Here is a 19,737-nt window from a genome sequence, read left to right on the forward strand (position 1 = left end):
AATCCTATTTTGAAGACTGAGCCATTTATAACAGTGAAGCCATGTTGGCTGTTGCCAGTTGCCTCCTTATTTTCCACATGCCTCAGCATATTTTCCAGGAGGATCTGCTCCATGATCTTGCCAGGCACAGAGGTAAGACTGACTGGCCTCTAGTGTAGATGCACTTCAGGCCTATTTGGACGATAGCGTAGATGTACTACAGCCTGACTGCACATTAGTGTAAATGCACTAGGGCTAGTCAAGCTCTTCTTCACTACACCGTATCTCCCATCTCTCTTTTCCCAGCTTCCCCTGGGGGAAGCCCTACCCCTACCTTTTTATGGAATTAGGGAAAAGTTCTAATTCATGCATGACCATTCCTGGCCACTTCTGTGGTTTCTAACCTGTCCATGTCCCTTGTGCCTTTGCTGCTGCATGGCTCTCCATCCCCTAACTCAACCTGGATGGCAGACCAATCAACCTTGTTAGCCCACTGTCCTATAACCTTTGTCATACCACCCCCAGGCTTGTCTTTGTCAGGCCTGGTTTTACTCCTTTCCCCCCTTCAAATCTAGTTTAAAGCCCTATCACTGTGTTCTGCCAACTCCTGAAAGAAATCAAAGATCCCCCTTAGAGACAAGTGAACCCCTCCACTGCCAGCAGGCCTGGTGTCTTGTAAAATGACCTGTGATAAAAAAAAACAAAGTTCTTCCACTGACACCAGGCTCTGTGCCAGGTATTGTTTTGCTGGGTCTTCCTGTTCTTTGCCTTGTTATTGTCTGCAGATGGAGGGATAGAGGAAAACACTATCTGTTCTGCCAATCCCTTAACCAGGTGTCCCAAGGCCCTGAAGTAAATTTTATTTGCCCTTAGGTAAGGAGGTAGGCTTCAGAAAAGTGCTGTCCCCCCTCTTCAGGATCCTCTTTTCTGACCATATCTCATCTCATTAGCGTGATAGCACTCATTTTCTGCCAAGTGTTTGAGACATCATTCTTCTGTAGCTTTTCAGTCTCTTACACCCATGGAGAGGACCAGGGTGAAGCAGGCAGTGTCCCTGCAGACCACTGGGTACCATGTTGGAATACATCTCCACCCTGCAGCCCCTGGAGGAGCTCATACTGAAGCAGGTGGAGCTGGCCTGAATCATAGAATCACAGAATCATCTAGGTTGGAAGAGACCTCCACGATCATCTAGTCCAACCTCTGACCTAACACTAACAAGTCCTCCACTAAACCATATCACTAAACTTTAAATGTCTTTTAAAGAAGGGATGGTGACTCAACCAATTCCCTGGGCAGCCTATTCCCAAGGCAGGTCAATCTGGCCTGAAGGAGGCTGCAGCCCATGGCTGTCCACACAGGAGCAGACCCCTGGCTGGACCTGACTTCCATGAAGAGGAGTCCATGGTGGAGCAGGTGATCTGGTGGGAGCTGCCACATGTGGAGGAGGCGTGCTGGAGCCAACCGGTCCTGAAGGATTTCACCCTGTATTACAGACAAATATTGAACAGTTCTTGAAGAACTGCAGTCTGTGGGAGGTCCTTCTAGGATCAGATCATGAAGGACTGCCTGCATCCCTTGAGAGGCACACTGTGCTGGAGGATGGGAAGCAGGTGAGTTGGCAATTTCCCTGTCCTTTTAAGAACTCATGAGATGTTTTTTGATGTTGATGTTATTAATGTTATTGTTGTTATTGGTTGGTTGGTTGCTTAGGTATGTTTTGTGTTGTTGGTGGTGGTGTTGTTGTTCCATTTCTTTTTTTATTTTTCCTGTATTTTCCCTGTCAGGACCAGGAGTGAGACAGAAGCGTATTGGTGCTTAGTAACCTACCAGTGCTAAACAGCCACTGCTCCATACAGCAGGCTGTGCAATGGGGGTACTCAGCATGGGACTGCAAAAACACCTGTGAACCCAGGAGTGCTGGGCCCCTGTGGAAGAAACCGCTGCCCATCACAGAGTGGGGAAGAGGACGTAGGGATGCGGGCGGTCTGTCTGGACTCCTCTCCTGACCCCTCTCCAAATGGGGGCTGGTGTTCACACAGTGCTCCACAGGCCTCTGCAGCAGCCTGCTTGCATTGGTCCCTCCCAAACAGAGGTGCACCAACGTGTGGCACCAGCTGCTCCTCAGGCTGCTGTCCACATCCCCTACTAGAAGGAGAGGAGGAGGACACAGAGCACCCTCGTAGGCTTAGGAAATCTAGGACCATTTTCAGTTCAGCACAATGATCTCTTCTCCCTCTTGTGCATTTTGAAAAGTGACCACTGAGGCATGCCAGATTTCCTGCTCCAATCCCACTCACCTCTTCTCCCCCTGACAGCTAGGCCATAGTGTCCCAGCAGGTGAGAAGGCAAAGGCTGCTGCTCCCAAAGAATTTCCTGCGCAGGCCACAGTCCTCGCAATGCTCCCATCCCCTCAGCTTGCAGGGTTACAGCCACCAGCAAGGTTTTCTTCCTAATTGTCTTCTCTGGCTGGTTCACTCTGAGCACCGAGTGTCTGTCTGGTACTGCTGGCAAAACGCTGCTGCGCAGCCACAGGTACTGGGTTACTCACATCCCAGCACTCCATGGGCATCACTGACCCATGGCAGAGTGCCTCTGTGCTCTGCTTGAAGGCGCCAACAGATTTGCCACTCTCTTAAGGTAACTGAAATTCATAGAGTCGTAGAATCGTTTAGGTTGGAAAAGGCCTCTGTGAACATCTACTCCACGCTGCAACCCAGCACTGACAAGTCCACCACTAAACCACACTAATAAGTTCTAGTTCTACACGTTTTTGAAGAACTCCAGGAACGGTGACTCAACAACTGCCCTGGGCAGCCTGTTCCCATACTTCCCAACACTTTCGGTCAAGAAAGTTTTGCTAATATCCAAAGTAAACCTCCCCTAGCGCAACTTAAGGCCATTTCCTCTTGTCTTCTCACTTGCTGCTTGGGAGAAGAGACCAATCCCCACCTCACTATAGCCTGATTTGTAGAGACCTATTCCCACCTCACTACAGGCTCCGTTAAGCTAACTGCAGAGTGTTATCAGGAGTTGCCCGAGCCTCCTTTTCTCCAGGCTGAAGAAGCCCAGCTCCCTCAGCCGCTCCTCATAAGACTTGTTCTCGGGACCCTTCAGCAGCCTCGCTGCCCTTCTCTGGACATGCTCCAGCACGTCAATGTCCTTCTTGTAGTGAGGGGCCCAAAACCGAGCACAGTATTTGAGGTGCGGCCTCACCGGAGCTGAGCACAGAGGGACAATCACTGCCCTAGTGCTGCTGGCCACACTATTTCTGGTACAAGCCAGGATGCTGTTGGCCTTCTTGGCCACCTGACCACACCGCTGGCCCATATTAAGGCAGCTGTCGCCCAACCCCCCAGCACCCTTTCCGCCAGGCAGCTTTCCAGACTGTCTCCTCCCCCTGCCTGCAGTGTTGCATGGGGTTGCTGTGCCCCAAGTGCAGGACCCGACACTTAGCCTTGCTGAACCTCAGACAGTTGGCCTCAGACCATCAGTCCAGCCTATCTAGACCCCTCTGCAGAGCCCTCCTACCCTCGAGCAGATCGACACTTGTGCCTAACTTGGTGTTGTCTGGAAACTTGCTGAGGGTGTGCTCGATCCCCTCGTGCAAATCCTTGAGAAAGATATTGAAGATGTGAGGAATGTTTTAACAATTCCAATTCATGTCCATAAATTCGTGTCCATAAAGAACAATTCTGTTTGAATCCTGTCTGCCTGGGCCCTGCACTGGCAATTTAATTCTTGAACCACAGATGCAGTGTGTCCCAGTCTCCCCCTCATTCTAGTCAATTTATCAAGTCTTCAGAAAATACTCCTTAAATTTATGAACCTGTTTGCTTTTGTTATTCCTGACTTCTAGTTCTAACAGTTACAGTTTTTTTCTGTCTTCTTCGAGATTGATATAACACTGCTATAGATGTTATATAGATGACTGTGAATAGCTGGGAAAGAATGTATTAATTGCTTGTGAGTTGTCAAGCTGTGGGAGTTTCAGAACAACTGATAATAACTGGTGACTGCTGGTGACTGTTATGAGATATTATGTGGATCCTTGGTATCTGGCCAGAGGGGGCCAAGAGATTAAGAGGAAGAAAAAAGAAGCTGAAGGACGGTTGGGAAACAAGACCTGTGGAGAGGGTACAGAGAGTGTTCCATAAACTTGGAATAGTGCCGAGTAAGTACAAAGGGTGAGAGGAAGACTACAAGCCTTCAGCATGAAAGACCCCTAGAGACGCCCAGAGGAGACTGATGGACTCGATGATCTTGAGGTCTCTTCCAACCTAGAGATTCTGTGTGTGTGTGTGTGTGTGATGCGCATGCTCCAGTAGGAGGAACTGGACCCCGGAAGCTAATTATAATAATCTATTTTTTATAGACGTAATAATGAATATGTATTAGTCTAGGAGCATAAAAATCATCTGCTTGATGGAACTGGTGTGCGTCCTGGTGGAGCAGAGACTCCCGGTGCACCCAGCGCTGTTTGCTTACCTCTATTCCTTTACATTCTTTTAATAAATCCTATTTTTTTATTTAATCCTAATTTGAATCCTGAGCCATTTATAACAAAGAGAATTGGTCCTGGTACTGAGCCCTGAGGGACGCCACTAGTGACCGACATCCAGCTGGATTTAACTCCATTCACCACACGACTTTGGGCCTGGCCACTCAGCCAGCTTTTAACCCAATGAAGCGGACACTTGTCCAGGCCTCCAGCAGCCAACTGCTCCAGGACAATGGTGGGGGAAACGGTGTCAAAAGCCTTACTGAAGTCTAGGTAGACCATACGCAGGGCCTTTCCCTCATCCACTGAGCGTGTCACATTGCCGTAGAAGGAGATCAGCTTTGTCAAGCAGTACCTACCGGTGCTAAACAGCCACCGCTCCATACAGCAGGCTGTGCAATGGGGGTACTCAGCACGGGGCTGCAAAAACACCTGTGAACCCAGGAGTGCTGGGCCCCTGTGGAAGAAACCGCTGCCCATCACAGAGTGGGGAAGAGGACGTAGGGATGCAGGCGGTCTGTCTGGACTCCTCTCCTGACCCCTCTCCAAATGGGGGCTGGTGTTCACACAGTGCTCCACAGGCCTCTGCAGCAGCCTGCTTGCATTGGTCCCTCCCAAACAGAGGTGCACCAACGTGTGGCACCAGCTGCTCCTCATCTCTTTCTCTTCCAGGTGGATGCTCAAGGAAATCCTCCACTCAGGAGAGGTCCCAGGCTACCAGGCCTCCAGTCCTTCCCTCAAGCTTAGCACTGGTGCTGCCAGAGAAGATCCAGGTGTCTGGGTGCTAGCAGATGAGGGTGGACCTGGAACCCCCCCCCCAAACACACAGACACACAGAGCAGAGCTTTGCTGGAGGGCTTTATTGATCATTAGAGGAAAAAGGTCCAGGGCTCCCATGACATCAGGTCGGTGCGTCCAGGGCTGATCATCTCCTCATGCCACTGGGGGGGTGAGGACACGGGGGGTCCACATCATGTCTTCTCCTGAAAGACACAGCCGAAAATGTGCCCCCCAAAGTCCACCGGGACAAGAGAAGCTTTGTCCCTGTGGGGTTTCTCTCAAAGGACCAAGGGAATCTCTCCCATATCTGCGGTGTCCCTGGGCTGCCTGCATGGCAGCCAGAATCCTGCCTGTCCCTTACAGAGACATTCCTGGTCCGTACAGAACTGTGGAGCACAAGGGAAAGACCGGGGGATGGCATTTCCCAGGTCCCTCCAGAGCAGGTCATGGGCAGCCCCTTTCACCCAGACCCAGGCCCTGACACCCAATTCCCCAAGGACTCCGGGTTCTGCCAGGGTCACCTGGCAGCCTTTGTGGGGCTCCTACCCACCTAGGCATGGAGGGCTGCAGACAGGCTTCTCTTGCGCAAGGCCTTTGCGTCCGTGTCCAAGGCAGGCTGGAGAGAAAGGGAGTGTTAGGGCCAAACTGGGTTGTACTGGGAGGCAGGGGAAGGCAAGGGGGGCTCTGGGGAAAGGGACCTCCAGGGAAAATTCTGTGGGTGCTTGAGTGAGTATTGTGGGGCAGTGGGGTATAGTGGGACACACTGGGGTTGCCCAAGACACTGAAGTGCCTTGGGAAAGGCAAGGGAAGGCCTGAAGCCTCCAGATCTTGTGGTGCCTCCCAGAGCCCCTTCTCCTGCACATTGTCCGCCTGCAGCAGGAGGCAGCCCATGAGAGACCTGGTAGGTCACAGGGATGTCCCCATGTGCCATGAGGAATGAGAAAGGCGAGCACAACTCTGCGCTTCCTCGGCCTGGCCAGCCCCAGGGTCACCCCGCTACTCACTGGCACAGCAACATCTTCACTTGCTGTCACATCAACATCTGCCACGTCCTAGGGAAGAAGAGCCATGAGGCAGTCGTGAGTGGAGCTCAGTGGTGATGGGATGGTGTTGGGCTGGTGGGGTTGGGTAGTCCCAGGGTTTTGCTGTCCACCCCTCCCCTTGGCTCGGCGCGAGCGCTCCCCATAACCTCACTGCTCCTAAGGCTTCTCTGGGATGTCTGCCCGTGCAAGGACACCAGTGTTGGGGATGGAGGACAAGGAGAGTGTGGGGAATTGGGGTACCCAAAGGAAGGGAGTTGGAGTCTTTGCCAGCCCCTTGCTTGGCAAAGGGAGAAGCAAAGCAAGGAGGTTTGATGCTCACCACTGCGGATTTCTTTTGCAAGAGAGTTGACAGCTGTCAGCTGGGGGAGGAATCCCAGCCCAGTCTGGCCAGAAATCTCTGGAAGGTCACCTCTTTGGGGTCCTATTGCCCAGAGTGAGACCTGAGGGGCCACGTGAGCACTTACCACCTGGTCCAAGGCCACCTCAGATGATTCAGCAGGACGAAGAGCCACCTGTGGCAGGAGAGAAAGGAGCAAGAGAAGGCATGAAAGAGACCGGGGCAGCCAGGCACGGACCCACATTGCGTTGAGATCCCAGTGTCCAAAGAGGGCAAAGTACGCCTGGCCAGAGGGGCCCCCTGCAGCCCATCCCCACCTCCAGCCTTCAGCCTGTGCCCACGATGGGGGGCTCACCTTCGCATCTGCCGGGTGGCACAGGATGGCGAGGAGCAGGGCCACACTGAGCACAGCGACCTTCATCTTCCTCTGTGGTCTGGTGAGTCTTGAGTGAAGCTGGAGAAGGTGAGGGACAAGATTTATTTGTGCCCGGTCTCCTCCTGTCTCCCCCAAGAGCCCCTGGGGCAAAGCTGGGTTTGGCAGGGACACCAGCCCTGGCAACAAGCCCAGCCCTGGCACAGACTGACCCCCACCCCTGGCACTCAGCCAGCCACCTTCCCCGGCACCAGGCCAGCTTCCTGCGTGGGGCAGCTCCATGAGGCAGCTCCATCCAGGCATGAGTTGGTGGGGGGCAGTGCCTCACCTTCTCCTGGTCGGTCTGCCTGTGCCCCCCACCTGCCTCTGCCTCATTTCTCCCTGTCCAGTCAACCCCCCAGGGCTCCCCGTGTGCCAGTATCTTGCCTGAAAGTGGGGCTCTCCAAGCACCGTTGTCCCAGGCACTTTTCCGGGCCTTTGGAGAAAGAGGAGACTGGACTCAGTGCGGTTCATGGGCTAGCAGGAACTGTGGGAACTGGGGACACTGGAAGGTGGTGGTGAGGTTTAGAGGCATGATCAGTGGGCACTCTTGGGGAACTGGGAAAAAGAGTACAGTCAGCGGGGATACTGGGCAGCACTGGAAATGAGTTGTTCTGGTGACGGGTGGGCAGCAGGAGATGGCAGGCTAGCCTTGCAAGGTTTTCTGCAGGCCCCAAACTTGTCCCCCTCTTCGGGCACTCTTGCCCTCCCCAGTGTGGAGACCAGAGAGGAATGTTGCCAGAGCTGCTGCTGCTGCCTGTGGCCATGGTTCCCGCGTGGACACCTGGGTCCTTCTTTGCAGAGCTGCCCCTGGACAGCGGGTGACAGTGCCTCCAGCCCCAGCAAGGCCCCGACCCCAGCCCCGGCTGGGAATCAGCCAATGGTCCTCAAAGACCCTTGTCCCTGGGGAGTGTTCCTTCAGTGCCCTCACCCCTGGCACAGGTCACTGCTGTCCCCAGGCAGGATGTGGCCATTCAGAGGGGACCCGATGAAGCAGGCTCTTGTTCCTGGGCAGCCGCTCGAAGCTAATGGCAGGGGAACAAAGCTCCCCTGGCCTCAGGAGAGATGTTTGCCCCTGAAGCATCTCTGATAAGCCCTGTTTGCCCGGGGCTGATGAGACAAGGAGCCCATTCAGGGATGCTGGCACCTGGTGTGAGGGCCCCATGAGGTGGGGGAGCTGGGGTGGTCAAGTGGCCTGGACGCCTGCTTGCCTTCGCTGCCCTGGGGATTTGTCTGCTCATCGGGCATGGCCTCCTTTCTCCTGCCCCTGCCTGCCTTAGGAAAGCTGCCAAACCACAGGATGATGTCAATTCAAGTCTATTTGCATGTATTGCAATCTTCCCATGAAAACAATCTACTACACAGCATTAGAACCTTTCAAGCTTTTTTTTTTTTTTTTTTTTTTTCAAACATTGATAGAGCTAAATTTAACTGCAACAATCCAGACAGTCTTTTGAGGGCAACAATCCAGGGCAAAACTCTGCAGTCTTCCACGCAGCCTGTAGCAACCTGGGTCCTTCATGTCTGGGGAGGGCTGCTGTCCACATCCCCTACTAGAAGGAGAGGAGGAGGACACAGAGCACCCTCGTAGGCTTAGGAAATCTAGGACCATTTTCAGTTCAGCACAATGATCTCTTCTCCCTCTTGTGCATTTTGAAAAGTGACCACTGAGGCACGCCAGATTTCCTGCTCCAATCCCACTCACCTCTTCTCCCCCTGACAGCTAGGCCATAGTGTCCCAGCAGGTGAGAAGGCAAAGGCTGCTGCTCCCAAAGAATTTCCTGCGCAGGCCACAGTCCTCACAACGCTCCCATCCCCTCAGCTTGCAGGGTTACAGCCACCAGCCACAGTCCTCGCAACGCTCCCATCCCCTCAGCTTGCAGGGTTACAGCCACCAGCAAGGTTTTCTTCCTAATTGTCTTCTCTGGCTGGTTCACTCTGAGCACCGAGTGTCTGTCTGGTACTGCTGGCAAAACACTGCTGCGCAGCCACAGGTACTGGGTTACTCACATCCCAGCACTCCATGGGCATCACTGACCCATGGCAGAGTGCCTCTGTGCTCTGCTTGAAGGCGCCAACAGATTTGCCACTCTCTTAAGGTAACTGAAATTCATAGAGTCGTAGAATCGTTTAGGTTGGAAAAGGCCTCTGTGAACATCTACTCCACGCTGCAACCCAGCACTGACAAGTCCACCACTAAACCACACTAATAAGTTCTAGTTCTACACGTTTTTGAAGAACTCCAGGAACGGTGACTCAACAACTGCCCTGGGCAGCCTGTTCCCATACTTCCCAACACTTTCGGTCAAGAAAGTTTTGCTAATATCCAAAGTAAACCTCCCCTAGCGCAACTTAAGGCCATTTCCTCTTGTCTTCTCACTTGCTGCTTGGGAGAAGAGACCAATCCCCACCTCACTATAGCCTGATTTGTAGAGACCTATTCCCACCTCACTACAGGCTCCGTTAAGCTAACTGCAGAGTGTTATCAGGAGTTGCCCGAGCCTCCTTTTCTCCAGGCTGAAGAAGCCCAGCTCCCTCAGCCGCTCCTCATAAGACTTGTTCTCGGGACCCTTCAGCAGCCTCGCTGCCCTTCTCTGGACATGCTCCAGCACGTCAATGTCCTTCTTGTAGTGAGGGGCCCAAAACCGAGCACAGTATTTGAGGTGCGGCCTCACCGGAGCTGAGCACAGAGGGACAATCACTGCCCTAGTGCTGCTGGCCACACTATTTCTGGTACAAGCCAGGATGCTGTTGGCCTTCTTGGCCACCTGACCACACCGCTGGCCCATATTAAGGCAGCTGTCGCCCAACCCCCCAGCACCCTTTCCGCCAGGCAGCTTTCCAGACTGTCTCCTCCCCCTGCCTGCAGTGTTGCATGGGGTTGCTGTGCCCCAAGTGCAGGACCCGACACTTAGCCTTGCTGAACCTCAGACAGTTGGCCTCAGACCATCAGTCCAGCCTATCTAGACCCCTCTGCAGAGCCCTCCTACCCTCGAGCAGATCGACACTTGTGCCTAACTTGGTGTTGTCTGGAAACTTGCTGAGGGTGTGCTCGATCCCCTCGTGCAAATCCTTGAGAAAGATATTGAAGAGAATTGGTCCTGGTACTGAGCCCTGAGGGACACCACTAGTGACCGACATCCAGCTGGATTTAACTCCATTCACCACACAACTTTGGGCCTGGCCACTCAGCCAGCTTTTAACCCAATGAAGCGGACACTTGTCCAGGCCTCCAGCAGCCAACTGCTCCAGGACAATGGTGGGGGAAACGGTGTCAAAAGCCTTACTGAAGTCTAGGTAGACCATACGCAGGGCCTTTCCCTCATCCACTGAGCGTGTCACATTGCCGTAGAAGGAGATCAGCTTTGTCAAGCAGTACCTACCGGTGCTAAACAGCCACCGCTCCATACAGCAGGCTGTGCAATGGGGGTACTCAGCACGGGGCTGCAAAAACACCTGTGAACCCAGGAGTGCTGGGCCCCTGTGGAAGAAACCGCTGCCCATCACAGAGTGGGGAAGAGGACGTAGGGATGCAGGCGGTCTGTCTGGACTCCTCTCCTGACCCCTCTCCAAATGGGGGCTGGTGTTCACACAGTGCTCCACAGGCCTCTGCAGCAGCCTGCTTGCATTGGTCCCTCCCAAACAGAGGTGCACCAACGTGTGGCACCAGCTGCTCCTCATCTCTTTCTCTTCCAGGTGGATGCTCAAGGAAATCCTCCACTCAGGAGAGGTCCCAGGCTACCAGGCCTCCAGTCCTTCCCTCAAGCTTAGCACTGGTGCTGCCAGAGAAGATCCAGGTGTCTGGGTGCTAGCAGATGAGGGTGGACCTGGAACCCCCCCCCCCAAACACACAGACACACAGAGCAGAGCTTTGCTGGAGGGCTTTATTGATCATTAGAGGAAAAAGGTCCAGGGCTCCCATGACATCAGGTCGGTGCGTCCAGGGCTGATCATCTCCTCATGCCACTGGGGGGGTGAGGACACGGGGGGTCCACATCATGTCTTCTCCTGAAAGACACAGCCGAAAATGTGCCCCCCAAAGTCCACCGGGACAAGAGAAGCTTTGTCCCTGTGGGGTTTCTCTCAAAGGACCAAGGGAATCTCTCCCATATCTGCGGTGTCCCTGGGCTGCCTGCATGGCAGCCAGAATCCTGCCTGTCCCTTACAGAGACATTCCTGGTCCGTACAGAACTGTGGAGCACAAGGGAAAGACCGGGGGATGGCATTTCCCAGGTCCCTCCAGAGCAGGTCATGGGCAGCCCCTTTCACCCAGACCCAGGCCCTGACACCCAATTCCCCAAGGACTCCGGGTTCTGCCAGGGTCACCTGGCAGCCTTTGTGGGGCTCCTACCCACCTAGGCATGGAGGGCTGCAGACAGGCTTCTCTTGCGCAAGGCCTTTACGTCCGTGTCCAAGGCAGGCTGGAGAGAAAGGGAGTGTTAGGGCCAAACTGGGTTGTACTGGGAGGCAGGGGAAGGCAAGGGGGGCTCTGGGGAAAGGGACCTCCAGGGAAAATTCTGTGGGTGCTTGAGTGAGTATTGTGGGGCAGTGGGGTATAGTGGGACACACTGGGGTTGCCCAAGACACTGAAGTGCCTTGGGAAAGGCAAGGGAAGGCCTGAAGCCTCCAGATCTTGTGGTGCCTCCCAGAGCCCCTTCTCCTGCACATTGTCCGCCTGCAGCAGGAGGCAGCCCATGAGAGACCTGGTAGGTCACAGGGATGTCCCCATGTGCCATGAGGAATGAGAAAGGCGAGCACAACTCTGCGCTTCCTCGGCCTGGCCAGCCCCAGGGTCACCCCGCTACTCACTGGCACAGCAACATCTTCACTTGCTGTCACATCAACATCTGCCACGTCCTAGGGAAAAAGAGCCATGAGGCAGTCGTGAGTGGAGCTCAGTGGTGGTGGGATGGTGTTGGGCTGGTGGGGTTGGGTAGTCCCAGGGTTTTGCTGTCCACTGCGCAGCAGTGTTTTGCCAGCAGTACCAGACAGACACTCGGTGCTCAGAGTGAACCAGCCAGAGAAGACAATTAGGAAGAAAACCTTGCTGGTGGCTGTAACCCTGCAAGCTGAGGGGATGGGAGCGTTGCGAGGACTGTGGCTGGTGGCTGTAACCCTGCAAGCTGAGGGGATGGGAGCGTTGTGAGGACTGTGGCCTGCGCAGGAAATTCTTTGGGAGCAGCAGCCTTTGCCTTCTCACCTGCTGGGACACTATGGCCTAGCTGTCAGGGGGAGAAGAGGTGAGTGGGATTGGAGCAGGAAATCTGGCGTGCCTCAGTGGTCACTTTTCAAAATGCACAAGAGGGAGAAGAGATCATTGTGCTGAACTGAAAATGGTCCTAGATTTCCTAAGCCTACGAGGGTGCTCTGTGTCCTCCTCCTCTCCTTCTAGTAGGGGATGTGGACAGCAGCCCTCCCCAGACATGAAGGACCCAGGTTGCTACAGGCTGCGTGGAAGACTGCAGAGTTTTGCCCTGGATTGTTGCCCTCAAAAGACTGTCTGGATTGTTGCAGTTAAATTTAGCTCTATCAATGTTTGAAAAAAAAAAAAAAAAAAAAAAGCTTGAAAGGTTCTAATGCTGTGTAGTAGATTGTTTTCATGGGAAGATTGCAATACATGCAAATAGACTTGAATTGACATCATCCTGTGGTTTGGCAGCTTTCCTAAGGCAGGCAGGGGCAGGAGAAAGGAGGCCATGCCCGATGAGCAGACAAATCCCCAGGGCAGCGAAGGCAAGCAGGCGTCCAGGCCACTTGACCACCCCAGCTCCCCCACCTCATGGGGCCCTCACACCAGGTGCCAGCATCCCTGAATGGGCTCCTTGTCTCATCAGCCCCGGGCAAACAGGGCTTATCAGAGATGCTTCAGGGGCAAACATCTCTCCTGAGGCCAGGGGAGCTTTGTTCCCCTGCCATTAGCTTCGAGCGGCTGCCCAGGAACAAGAGCCTGCTTCATCGGGTCCCCTCTGAATGGCCACATCCTGCCTGGGGACAGCAGTGACCTGTGCCAGGGGTGAGGGCACTGAAGGAACACTCCCCAGGGACAAGGGTCTTTGAGGACCATTGGCTGATTCCCAGCCGGGGCTGGGGTCGGGGCCTTGCTGGGGCTGGAGGCACTGTCACCCGCTGTCCAGGGGCAGCTCTGCAAAGAAGGACCCAGGTGTCCACGCGGGAACCATGGCCACAGGCAGCAGCAGCAGCTCTGGCAACATTCCTCTCTGGTCTCCACACTGGGGAGGGCAAGAGTGCCCGAAGAGGGGGACAAGTTTGGGGCCTGCAGAAAACCTTGCAAGGCTAGCCTGCCATCTCCTGCTGCCCACCCGTCACCAGAACAACTCATTTCCAGTGCTGCCCAGTATCCCCGCTGACTGTACTCTTTTTCCCAGTTCCCCAAGAGTGCCCACTGATCATGCCTCTAAACCTCACCACCACCTTCCAGTGTCCCCAGTTCCCACAGTTCCTGCTAGCCCATGAACCGCACTGAGTCCAGTCTCCTCTTTCTCCAAAGGCCCGGAAAAGTGCCTGGGACAACGGTGCTTGGAGAGCCCCACTTTCAGGCAAGATACTGGCACACGGGGAGCCCTGGGGGGTTGACTGGACAGGGAGAAATGAGGCAGAGGCAGGTGGGGGGCACAGGCAGACCGACCAGGAGAAGGTGAGGCACTGCCCCCCACCAACTCATGCCTGGATGGAGCTGCCTCATGGAGCTGCCCCACGCAGGAAGCTGGCCTGGTGCCGGGGAAGGTGGCTGGCTGAGTGCCAGGGGTGGGGGTCAGTCTGTGCCAGGGCTGGGCTTGTTGCCAGGGCTGGTGTCCCTGCCAAACCCAGCTTTGCCCCAGGGGCTCTTGGGGGAGACAGGAGGAGACCGGGCACAAATAAATCTTGTCCCTCACCTTCTCCAGCTTCACTCAAGACTCACCAGACCACAGAGGAAGATGAAGGTCGCTGTGCTCAGTGTGGCCCTGCTCCTCGCCATCCTGTGCCACCCGGCAGATGCGAAGGTGAGCCCCCCATCGTGGGCACAGGCTGAAGGCTGGAGGTGGGGATGGGCTGCAGGGGGCCCCTCTGGCCAGGTGTACTTTGCCCTCTTTGGACACTGGGATCTCAACGCAATGTGGGTCCGTGCCTGGCTGCCCCGGTCTCTTTCATGCCTTCTCTTGCTCCTTTCTCTCCTGCCACAGGTGGCTCTTCGTCCTGCTGAATCATCTGAGGTGGCCTTGGACCAGGTGGTAAGTGCTCACGTGGCCCCTCAGGTCTCACTCTGGGCAATAGGACCCCAAAGAGGTGACCTTCCAGAGATTTCTGGCCAGACTGGGCTGGGATTCCTCCCCCAGCTGACAGCTGTCAACTCTCTTGCAAAAGAAATCCGCAGTGGTGAGCATCAAACCTCCTTGCTTTGCTTCTCCCTTTGCCAAGCAAGGGGCTGGCAAAGACTCCAACTCCCTTCCTTTGGGTACCCCAATTCCCCACACTCTCCTTGTCCTCCATCCCCAACACTGGTGTCCTTGCACGGGCAGACATCCCAGAGAAGCCTTAGGAGCAGTGAGGTTATGGGGAGCGCTCGCGCCGAGCCAAGGGGAGGGGTGGACAGCAAAACCCTGGGACTACCCAACCCCACCAGCCCAACACCATCCCATCACCACTGAGCTCCACTCACGACTGCCTCATGGCTCTTCTTCCCTAGGACGTGGCAGATGTTGATGTGACAGCAAGTGAAGATGTTGCTGTGCCAGTGAGTAGCGGGGTGACCCTGGGGCTGGCCAGGCCGAGGAAGCGCAGAGTTGTGCTCGCCTTTCTCATTCCTCATGGCACATGGGGACATCCCTGTGACCTACCAGGTCTCTCATGGGCTGCCTCCTGCTGCAGGCGGACAATGTGCAGGAGAAGGGGCTCTGGGAGGCACCACAAGATCTGGAGGCTTCAGGCCTTCCCTTGCCTTTCCCAAGGCACTTCAGTGTCTTGGGCAACCCCAGTGTGTCCCACTATACCCCACTGCCCCACAATACTCACTCAAGCACCCACAGAATTTTCCCTGGAGGTCCCTTTCCCCAGAGCCCCCCTTGCCTTCCCCTGCCTCCCAGTACAACCCAGTTTGGCCCTAACACTCCCTTTCTCTCCAGCCTGCCTTGGACACGGACGCAAAGGCCTTGCGCAAGAGAAGCCTGTCTGCAGCCCTCCATGCCTAGGTGGGTAGGAGCCCCACAAAGGCTGCCAGGTGACCCTGGCAGAACCCGGAGTCCTTGGGGAATTGGGTGTCAGGGCCTGGGTCTGGGTGAAAGGGGCTGCCCATGACCTGCTCTGGAGGGACCTGGGAAATGCCATCCCCCGGTCTTTCCCTTGTGCTCCACAGTTCTGTACGGACCAGGAATGTCTCTGTAAGGGACAGGCAGGATTCTGGCTGCCATGCAGGCAGCCCAGGGACACCGCAGATATGGGAGAGATTCCCTTGGTCCTTTGAGAGAAACCCCACAGGGACAAAGCTTCTCTTGTCCCGGTGGACTTTGGGGGGCACATTTTCGGCTGTGTCTTTCAGGAGAAGACATGATGTGGACCCCCCGTGTCCTCACCCCCCCAGTGGCATGAGGAGATGATCAGCCCTGGACGCACCGACCTGATGTCATGGGAGCCCTGGACCTTTTTCCTCTAATGATCAATAAAGCCCTCCAGCAAAGCTCTGCTCTGTGTGTCTGTGTGTTTGGGGGGGGGGGTTCCAGGTCCACCCTCATCTGCTAGCACCCAGACACCTGGATCTTCTCTGGCAGCACCAGTGCTAAGCTTGAGGGAAGGACTGGAGGCCTGGTAGCCTGGGACCTCTCCTGAGTGGAGGATTTCCTTGAGCATCCACCTGGAAGAGAAAGAGATGAGGAGCAGCTGGTGCCACACGTTGGTGCACCTCTGTTTGGGAGGGACCAATGCAAGCAGGCTGCTGCAGAGGCCTGTGGAGCACTGTGTGAACACCAGCCCCCATTTGGAGAGGGGTCAGGAGAGGAGTCCAGACAGACCGCCTGCATCCCTACGTCCTCTTCCCCACTCTGTGATGGGCAGCGGTTTCTTCCACAGGGGCCCAGCACTCCTGGGTTCACAGGTGTTTTTGCAGCCCCGTGCTGAGTACCCCCATTGCACAGCCTGCTGTATGGAGCGGTGGCTGTTTAGCACCGGTAGGTACTGCTTGACAAAGCTGATCTCCTTCTACGGCAATGTGACACGCTCAGTGGATGAGGGAAAGGCCCTGCGTATGGTCTACCTAGACTTCAGTAAGGCTTTTGACACCGTTTCCCCCACCATTGTCCTGGAGCAGTTGGCTGCTGGAGGCCTGGACAAGTGTCCGCTTCATTGGGTTAAAAGCTGGCTGAGTGGCCAGGCCCAAAGTCGTGTGGTGAATGGAGTTAAATCCAGCTGGATGTCGGTCACTAGTGGTGTCCCTCAGGGCTCAGTACCAGGACCAATTCTCTTCAATATCTTTCTCAAGGATTTGCACGAGGGGATCGAGCACACCCTCAGCAAGTTTCCAGACAACACCAAGTTAGGCACAAGTGTCGATCTGCTCGAGGGTAGGAGGGCTCTGCAGAGGGGTCTAGATAGGCTGGACTGATGGTCTGAGGCCAACTGTCTGAGGTTCAGCAAGGCTAAGTGTCGGGTCCTGCACTTGGGGCACAGCAACCCCATGCAACACTGCAGGCAGGGGGAGGAGACAGTCTGGAAAGCTGCCTGGCGGAAAGGGTGCTGGGGGGTTGGGCGACAGCTGCCTTAATATGGGCCAGCGGTGTGGTCAGGTGGCCAAGAAGGCCAACAGCATCCTGGCTTGTACCAGAAATAGTGTGGCCAGCAGCACTAGGGCAGTGATTGTCCCTCTGTGCTCAGCTCCGGTGAGGCCGCACCTCAAATACTGTGCTCGGTTTTGGGCCCCTCACTACAAGAAGGACATTGACGTGCTGGAGCATGTCCAGAGAAGGGCAGCGAGGCTGCTGAAGGGTCCCGAGAACAAGTCTTATGAGGAGCGGCTGAGGGAGCTGGGCTTCTTCAGCCTGGAGAAAAGGAGGCTCGGGCAACTCCTGATAACACTCTGCAGTTAGCTTAACGGAGCCTGTAGTGAGGTGGGAATAGGTCTCTACAAATCAGGCTATAGTGAGGTGGGGATTGGTCTCTTCTCCCAAGCAGCAAGTGAGAAGACAAGAGGAAATGGCCTTAAGTTGCGCTAGGGGAGGTTTACTTTGGATATTAGCAAAACTTTCTTGACCGAAAGTGTTGGGAAGTATGGGAACAGGCTGCCCAGGGCAGTTGTTGAGTCACCGTTCCTGGAGTTCTTCAAAAACGTGTAGAACTAGAAATTATTAGTGTGGTTTAGTGGTGGACTTGTCAGTGCTGGGTTACAGCGTGGAGTAGATGTTCACAGAGGCCTTTTCCAACCTAAACGATTCTACGACTCTATGAATTTCAGTTACCTTAAGAGAGTGGCAAATCTGTTGGCGCCTTCAAGCAGAGCACAGAGGCACTCTGCCATGGGTCAGTGATGCCCATGGAGTGCTGGGATGTGAGTAACCCAGTACCTGTGGCTGCGCAGCAGCGTTTTGCCAGCAGTACCAGACAGACACTCGGTGCTCAGAGCGAACCAGCCAGAGAAGACAATTAGGAAGAAAACCTTGCTGGTGGCTGTAACCCTGCAAGCTGAGGGGATGGGAGCGTTGCGAGGAATGTGGCCTCCCTTCCCCGTATCACTCCATGGGCATCTCTGACCCATGGCAGAGTGCCGCTGTACTCTGCTGGAAGGTTCCAACCTGTTTGCCACTCACTGTTAGGTAACTGAAAAGAAGTAACTTCATCTAACATCTAGCAAATCTAATATCTGCTTGGAGCAACAGGAACACTGAGTGCAGTGAACTGACTTCCTGTACCAGGGTCCTCTGATTCTCCCTAGTACTGTCCTCGTGTCTAGGCTCTACCTGCTGCAAGTGCTGCAGGGAGCCCAGGCATTGGTGGATGAGCACCTGGCATGCTCAGGTGGCAAATATATTGGCACCTAAGTGATAAAATATGTACTTTGAGGAATAGGCAGGATGACCCAGGCTTTGGAGATGTCTAAAGGATTAGTAACTGAAGAATTGCTAATGAGAAAGACCATTACGTTGAGATTCCGGGGAGGTTAGGGGAGGGCGGAAAGGGTTCAGGGAATTAATTGTTTAAGCAATCAGCTAGGGGATTGTACAAGCATGTAAATATATTGATAAGGAATTGCATACAGAGTTGAATGGAAAATCCTTTGTTGTATCAGCTCTGTGGGAAAACACCTGGTACTCAGACTTGCACCATTCTAAAATAAATAATATCTCGACCTAGTGAACCTATTGGGTCATTGAAACACAGGGTAATGAATCTGAGCTTTTTATTGGACAAAAGAATGACAGGACCTTTAAATTACTTCCTAAAGGAAACCTGTTTTCCAGAGCATGAGTGATAAGTATTCTGCATATACTCACATTAGTGAAGTCATCTGTGGGTTCTGTAGACTGACAGACCTGAGTTTTGAATCATTTGGAGGGGTATCACCCACATGTACGCAGCTCTTGGATTGAGTTCCAAAAAAAAGCCATGTCTCCAGGGGGTCCCCAGGGCCATGGGTACAAGTAATAATAATTTTTGTACAATTGAATAGGGGACTATCTGGTGATGTCAGTCATGTGTATTTTAATGGGTTTATTTTCTGTTTTATCCAGAGCTTTTTAAGTGACCAAGCCCATTCATGAGATCTGTTTCCCCTTCAGACTTTGTGGCCAGCATGTGCATCAGGAATTCGAATATGCCATTTGATATCCCATTTATAACTATACTCACATTGAAAGGGGTCTTGAGTTTTCAATAAATTCACCATTTAAACTCCAAGGATATTCCAAACAGAGGTGTGCTTCAATTCCACTTTTCACAGCTACAATGCTGCCATTATATATTCCATATTCATTCAGAACTGTTGCATTTCAGGTCAGATTCCATAATTTGTTATTAAGACCATCTTAATTCCCTCACCAGCTGATGAAGGAAGAGCTGTGCATGCCCCTTGGTTACGATAGTTCCATCTCACTTAAGTCCTTGTATTAAGTCCCATGCAGGGTTTGGAGACTCATTTCCTTTTCTCCTGCCAAGGAGGACAAGGAGGTAGGCCTCCAAAAACATCCTTCACTGTTACAGTATACAAAATTATACATATAATATAATCCTAAAGGCTTTTGCAACTGTCTACAAGATACACAAGGTAAGAACAAAGCAGGTTTACCAACTTATGTTAGCCAAACTCTCAATTAAATGAGACAGGATTTTACATCCACAGTGTGTGAATATATACTTGTCCTGCACCATTTTTTCCCGTGTAAAGAACAAGAACAGGTAACAATGCAAACAATAATCCACGCGGCAAAGAAAAGCCTTTCACCAAACTTCCCAGGTTGGAAGTGGGTAATCCATCCATGACTTCTCAAGGTGATGCCTTGGGCTCAAAGTGTGTATCTTTTACTACTGGGAGGTCATGTCATCCTCCACAGGGAGCAAAGTCACAGTGTATTAGCTTCCCATTTCTCTTGATCCTTCTAATATCCAACTCGGATTTTGTTTCCCCAAACCAGTGAATTCCATGTGACTTCCATAATTAATTAATTCTAGCACTAGTTCCCCCAAAGTGATATGGAGGGTCCTTCCA

General features: G+C 53.6%; 1 protein-coding gene across 14 annotated transcripts in view; it reads right to left on the minus strand.

Moving 5' to 3' along the window:
* LOC113840926 (protein N-terminal glutamine amidohydrolase) overlaps positions 1–19,737 on the minus strand; it is a 71,203-nt gene that overhangs the window by 4,036 nt on the left and 47,430 nt on the right. For 11 of the 14 annotated variants that reach the window (XM_072030414.1, XM_072030413.1, XM_072030412.1 and 8 more), the window contains 2 exons: positions 6,996–7,094; positions 6,343–6,815 (listed from right to left, as the gene is read on the minus strand). The exons of 1 other annotated variant lie outside the window; for it this stretch is intronic. In XM_072030414.1, coding sequence (XP_071886515.1) covers positions 6,351–6,815; positions 6,996–7,094 — 564 coding nt within the window. In that variant the 3' untranslated portion in view covers positions 6,343–6,350. Of the gene's footprint in view, positions 1–5,325; positions 5,464–5,810; positions 5,877–6,264; positions 6,313–6,342; positions 6,816–6,995; positions 7,095–10,931; positions 11,061–11,407; positions 11,474–19,737 lie in introns of those variants that run through there. 2 more of the 14 variants (XM_038184121.2, XM_038184123.2) reach the window with 2 other exon arrangements.

This window comes from Anas platyrhynchos, chromosome 32, assembly GCF_047663525.1.
Source record: "Anas platyrhynchos isolate ZD024472 breed Pekin duck chromosome 32, IASCAAS_PekinDuck_T2T, whole genome shotgun sequence".
In the NCBI taxonomy this organism is placed as follows: Eukaryota; Metazoa; Chordata; class Aves; order Anseriformes; family Anatidae; genus Anas; species Anas platyrhynchos.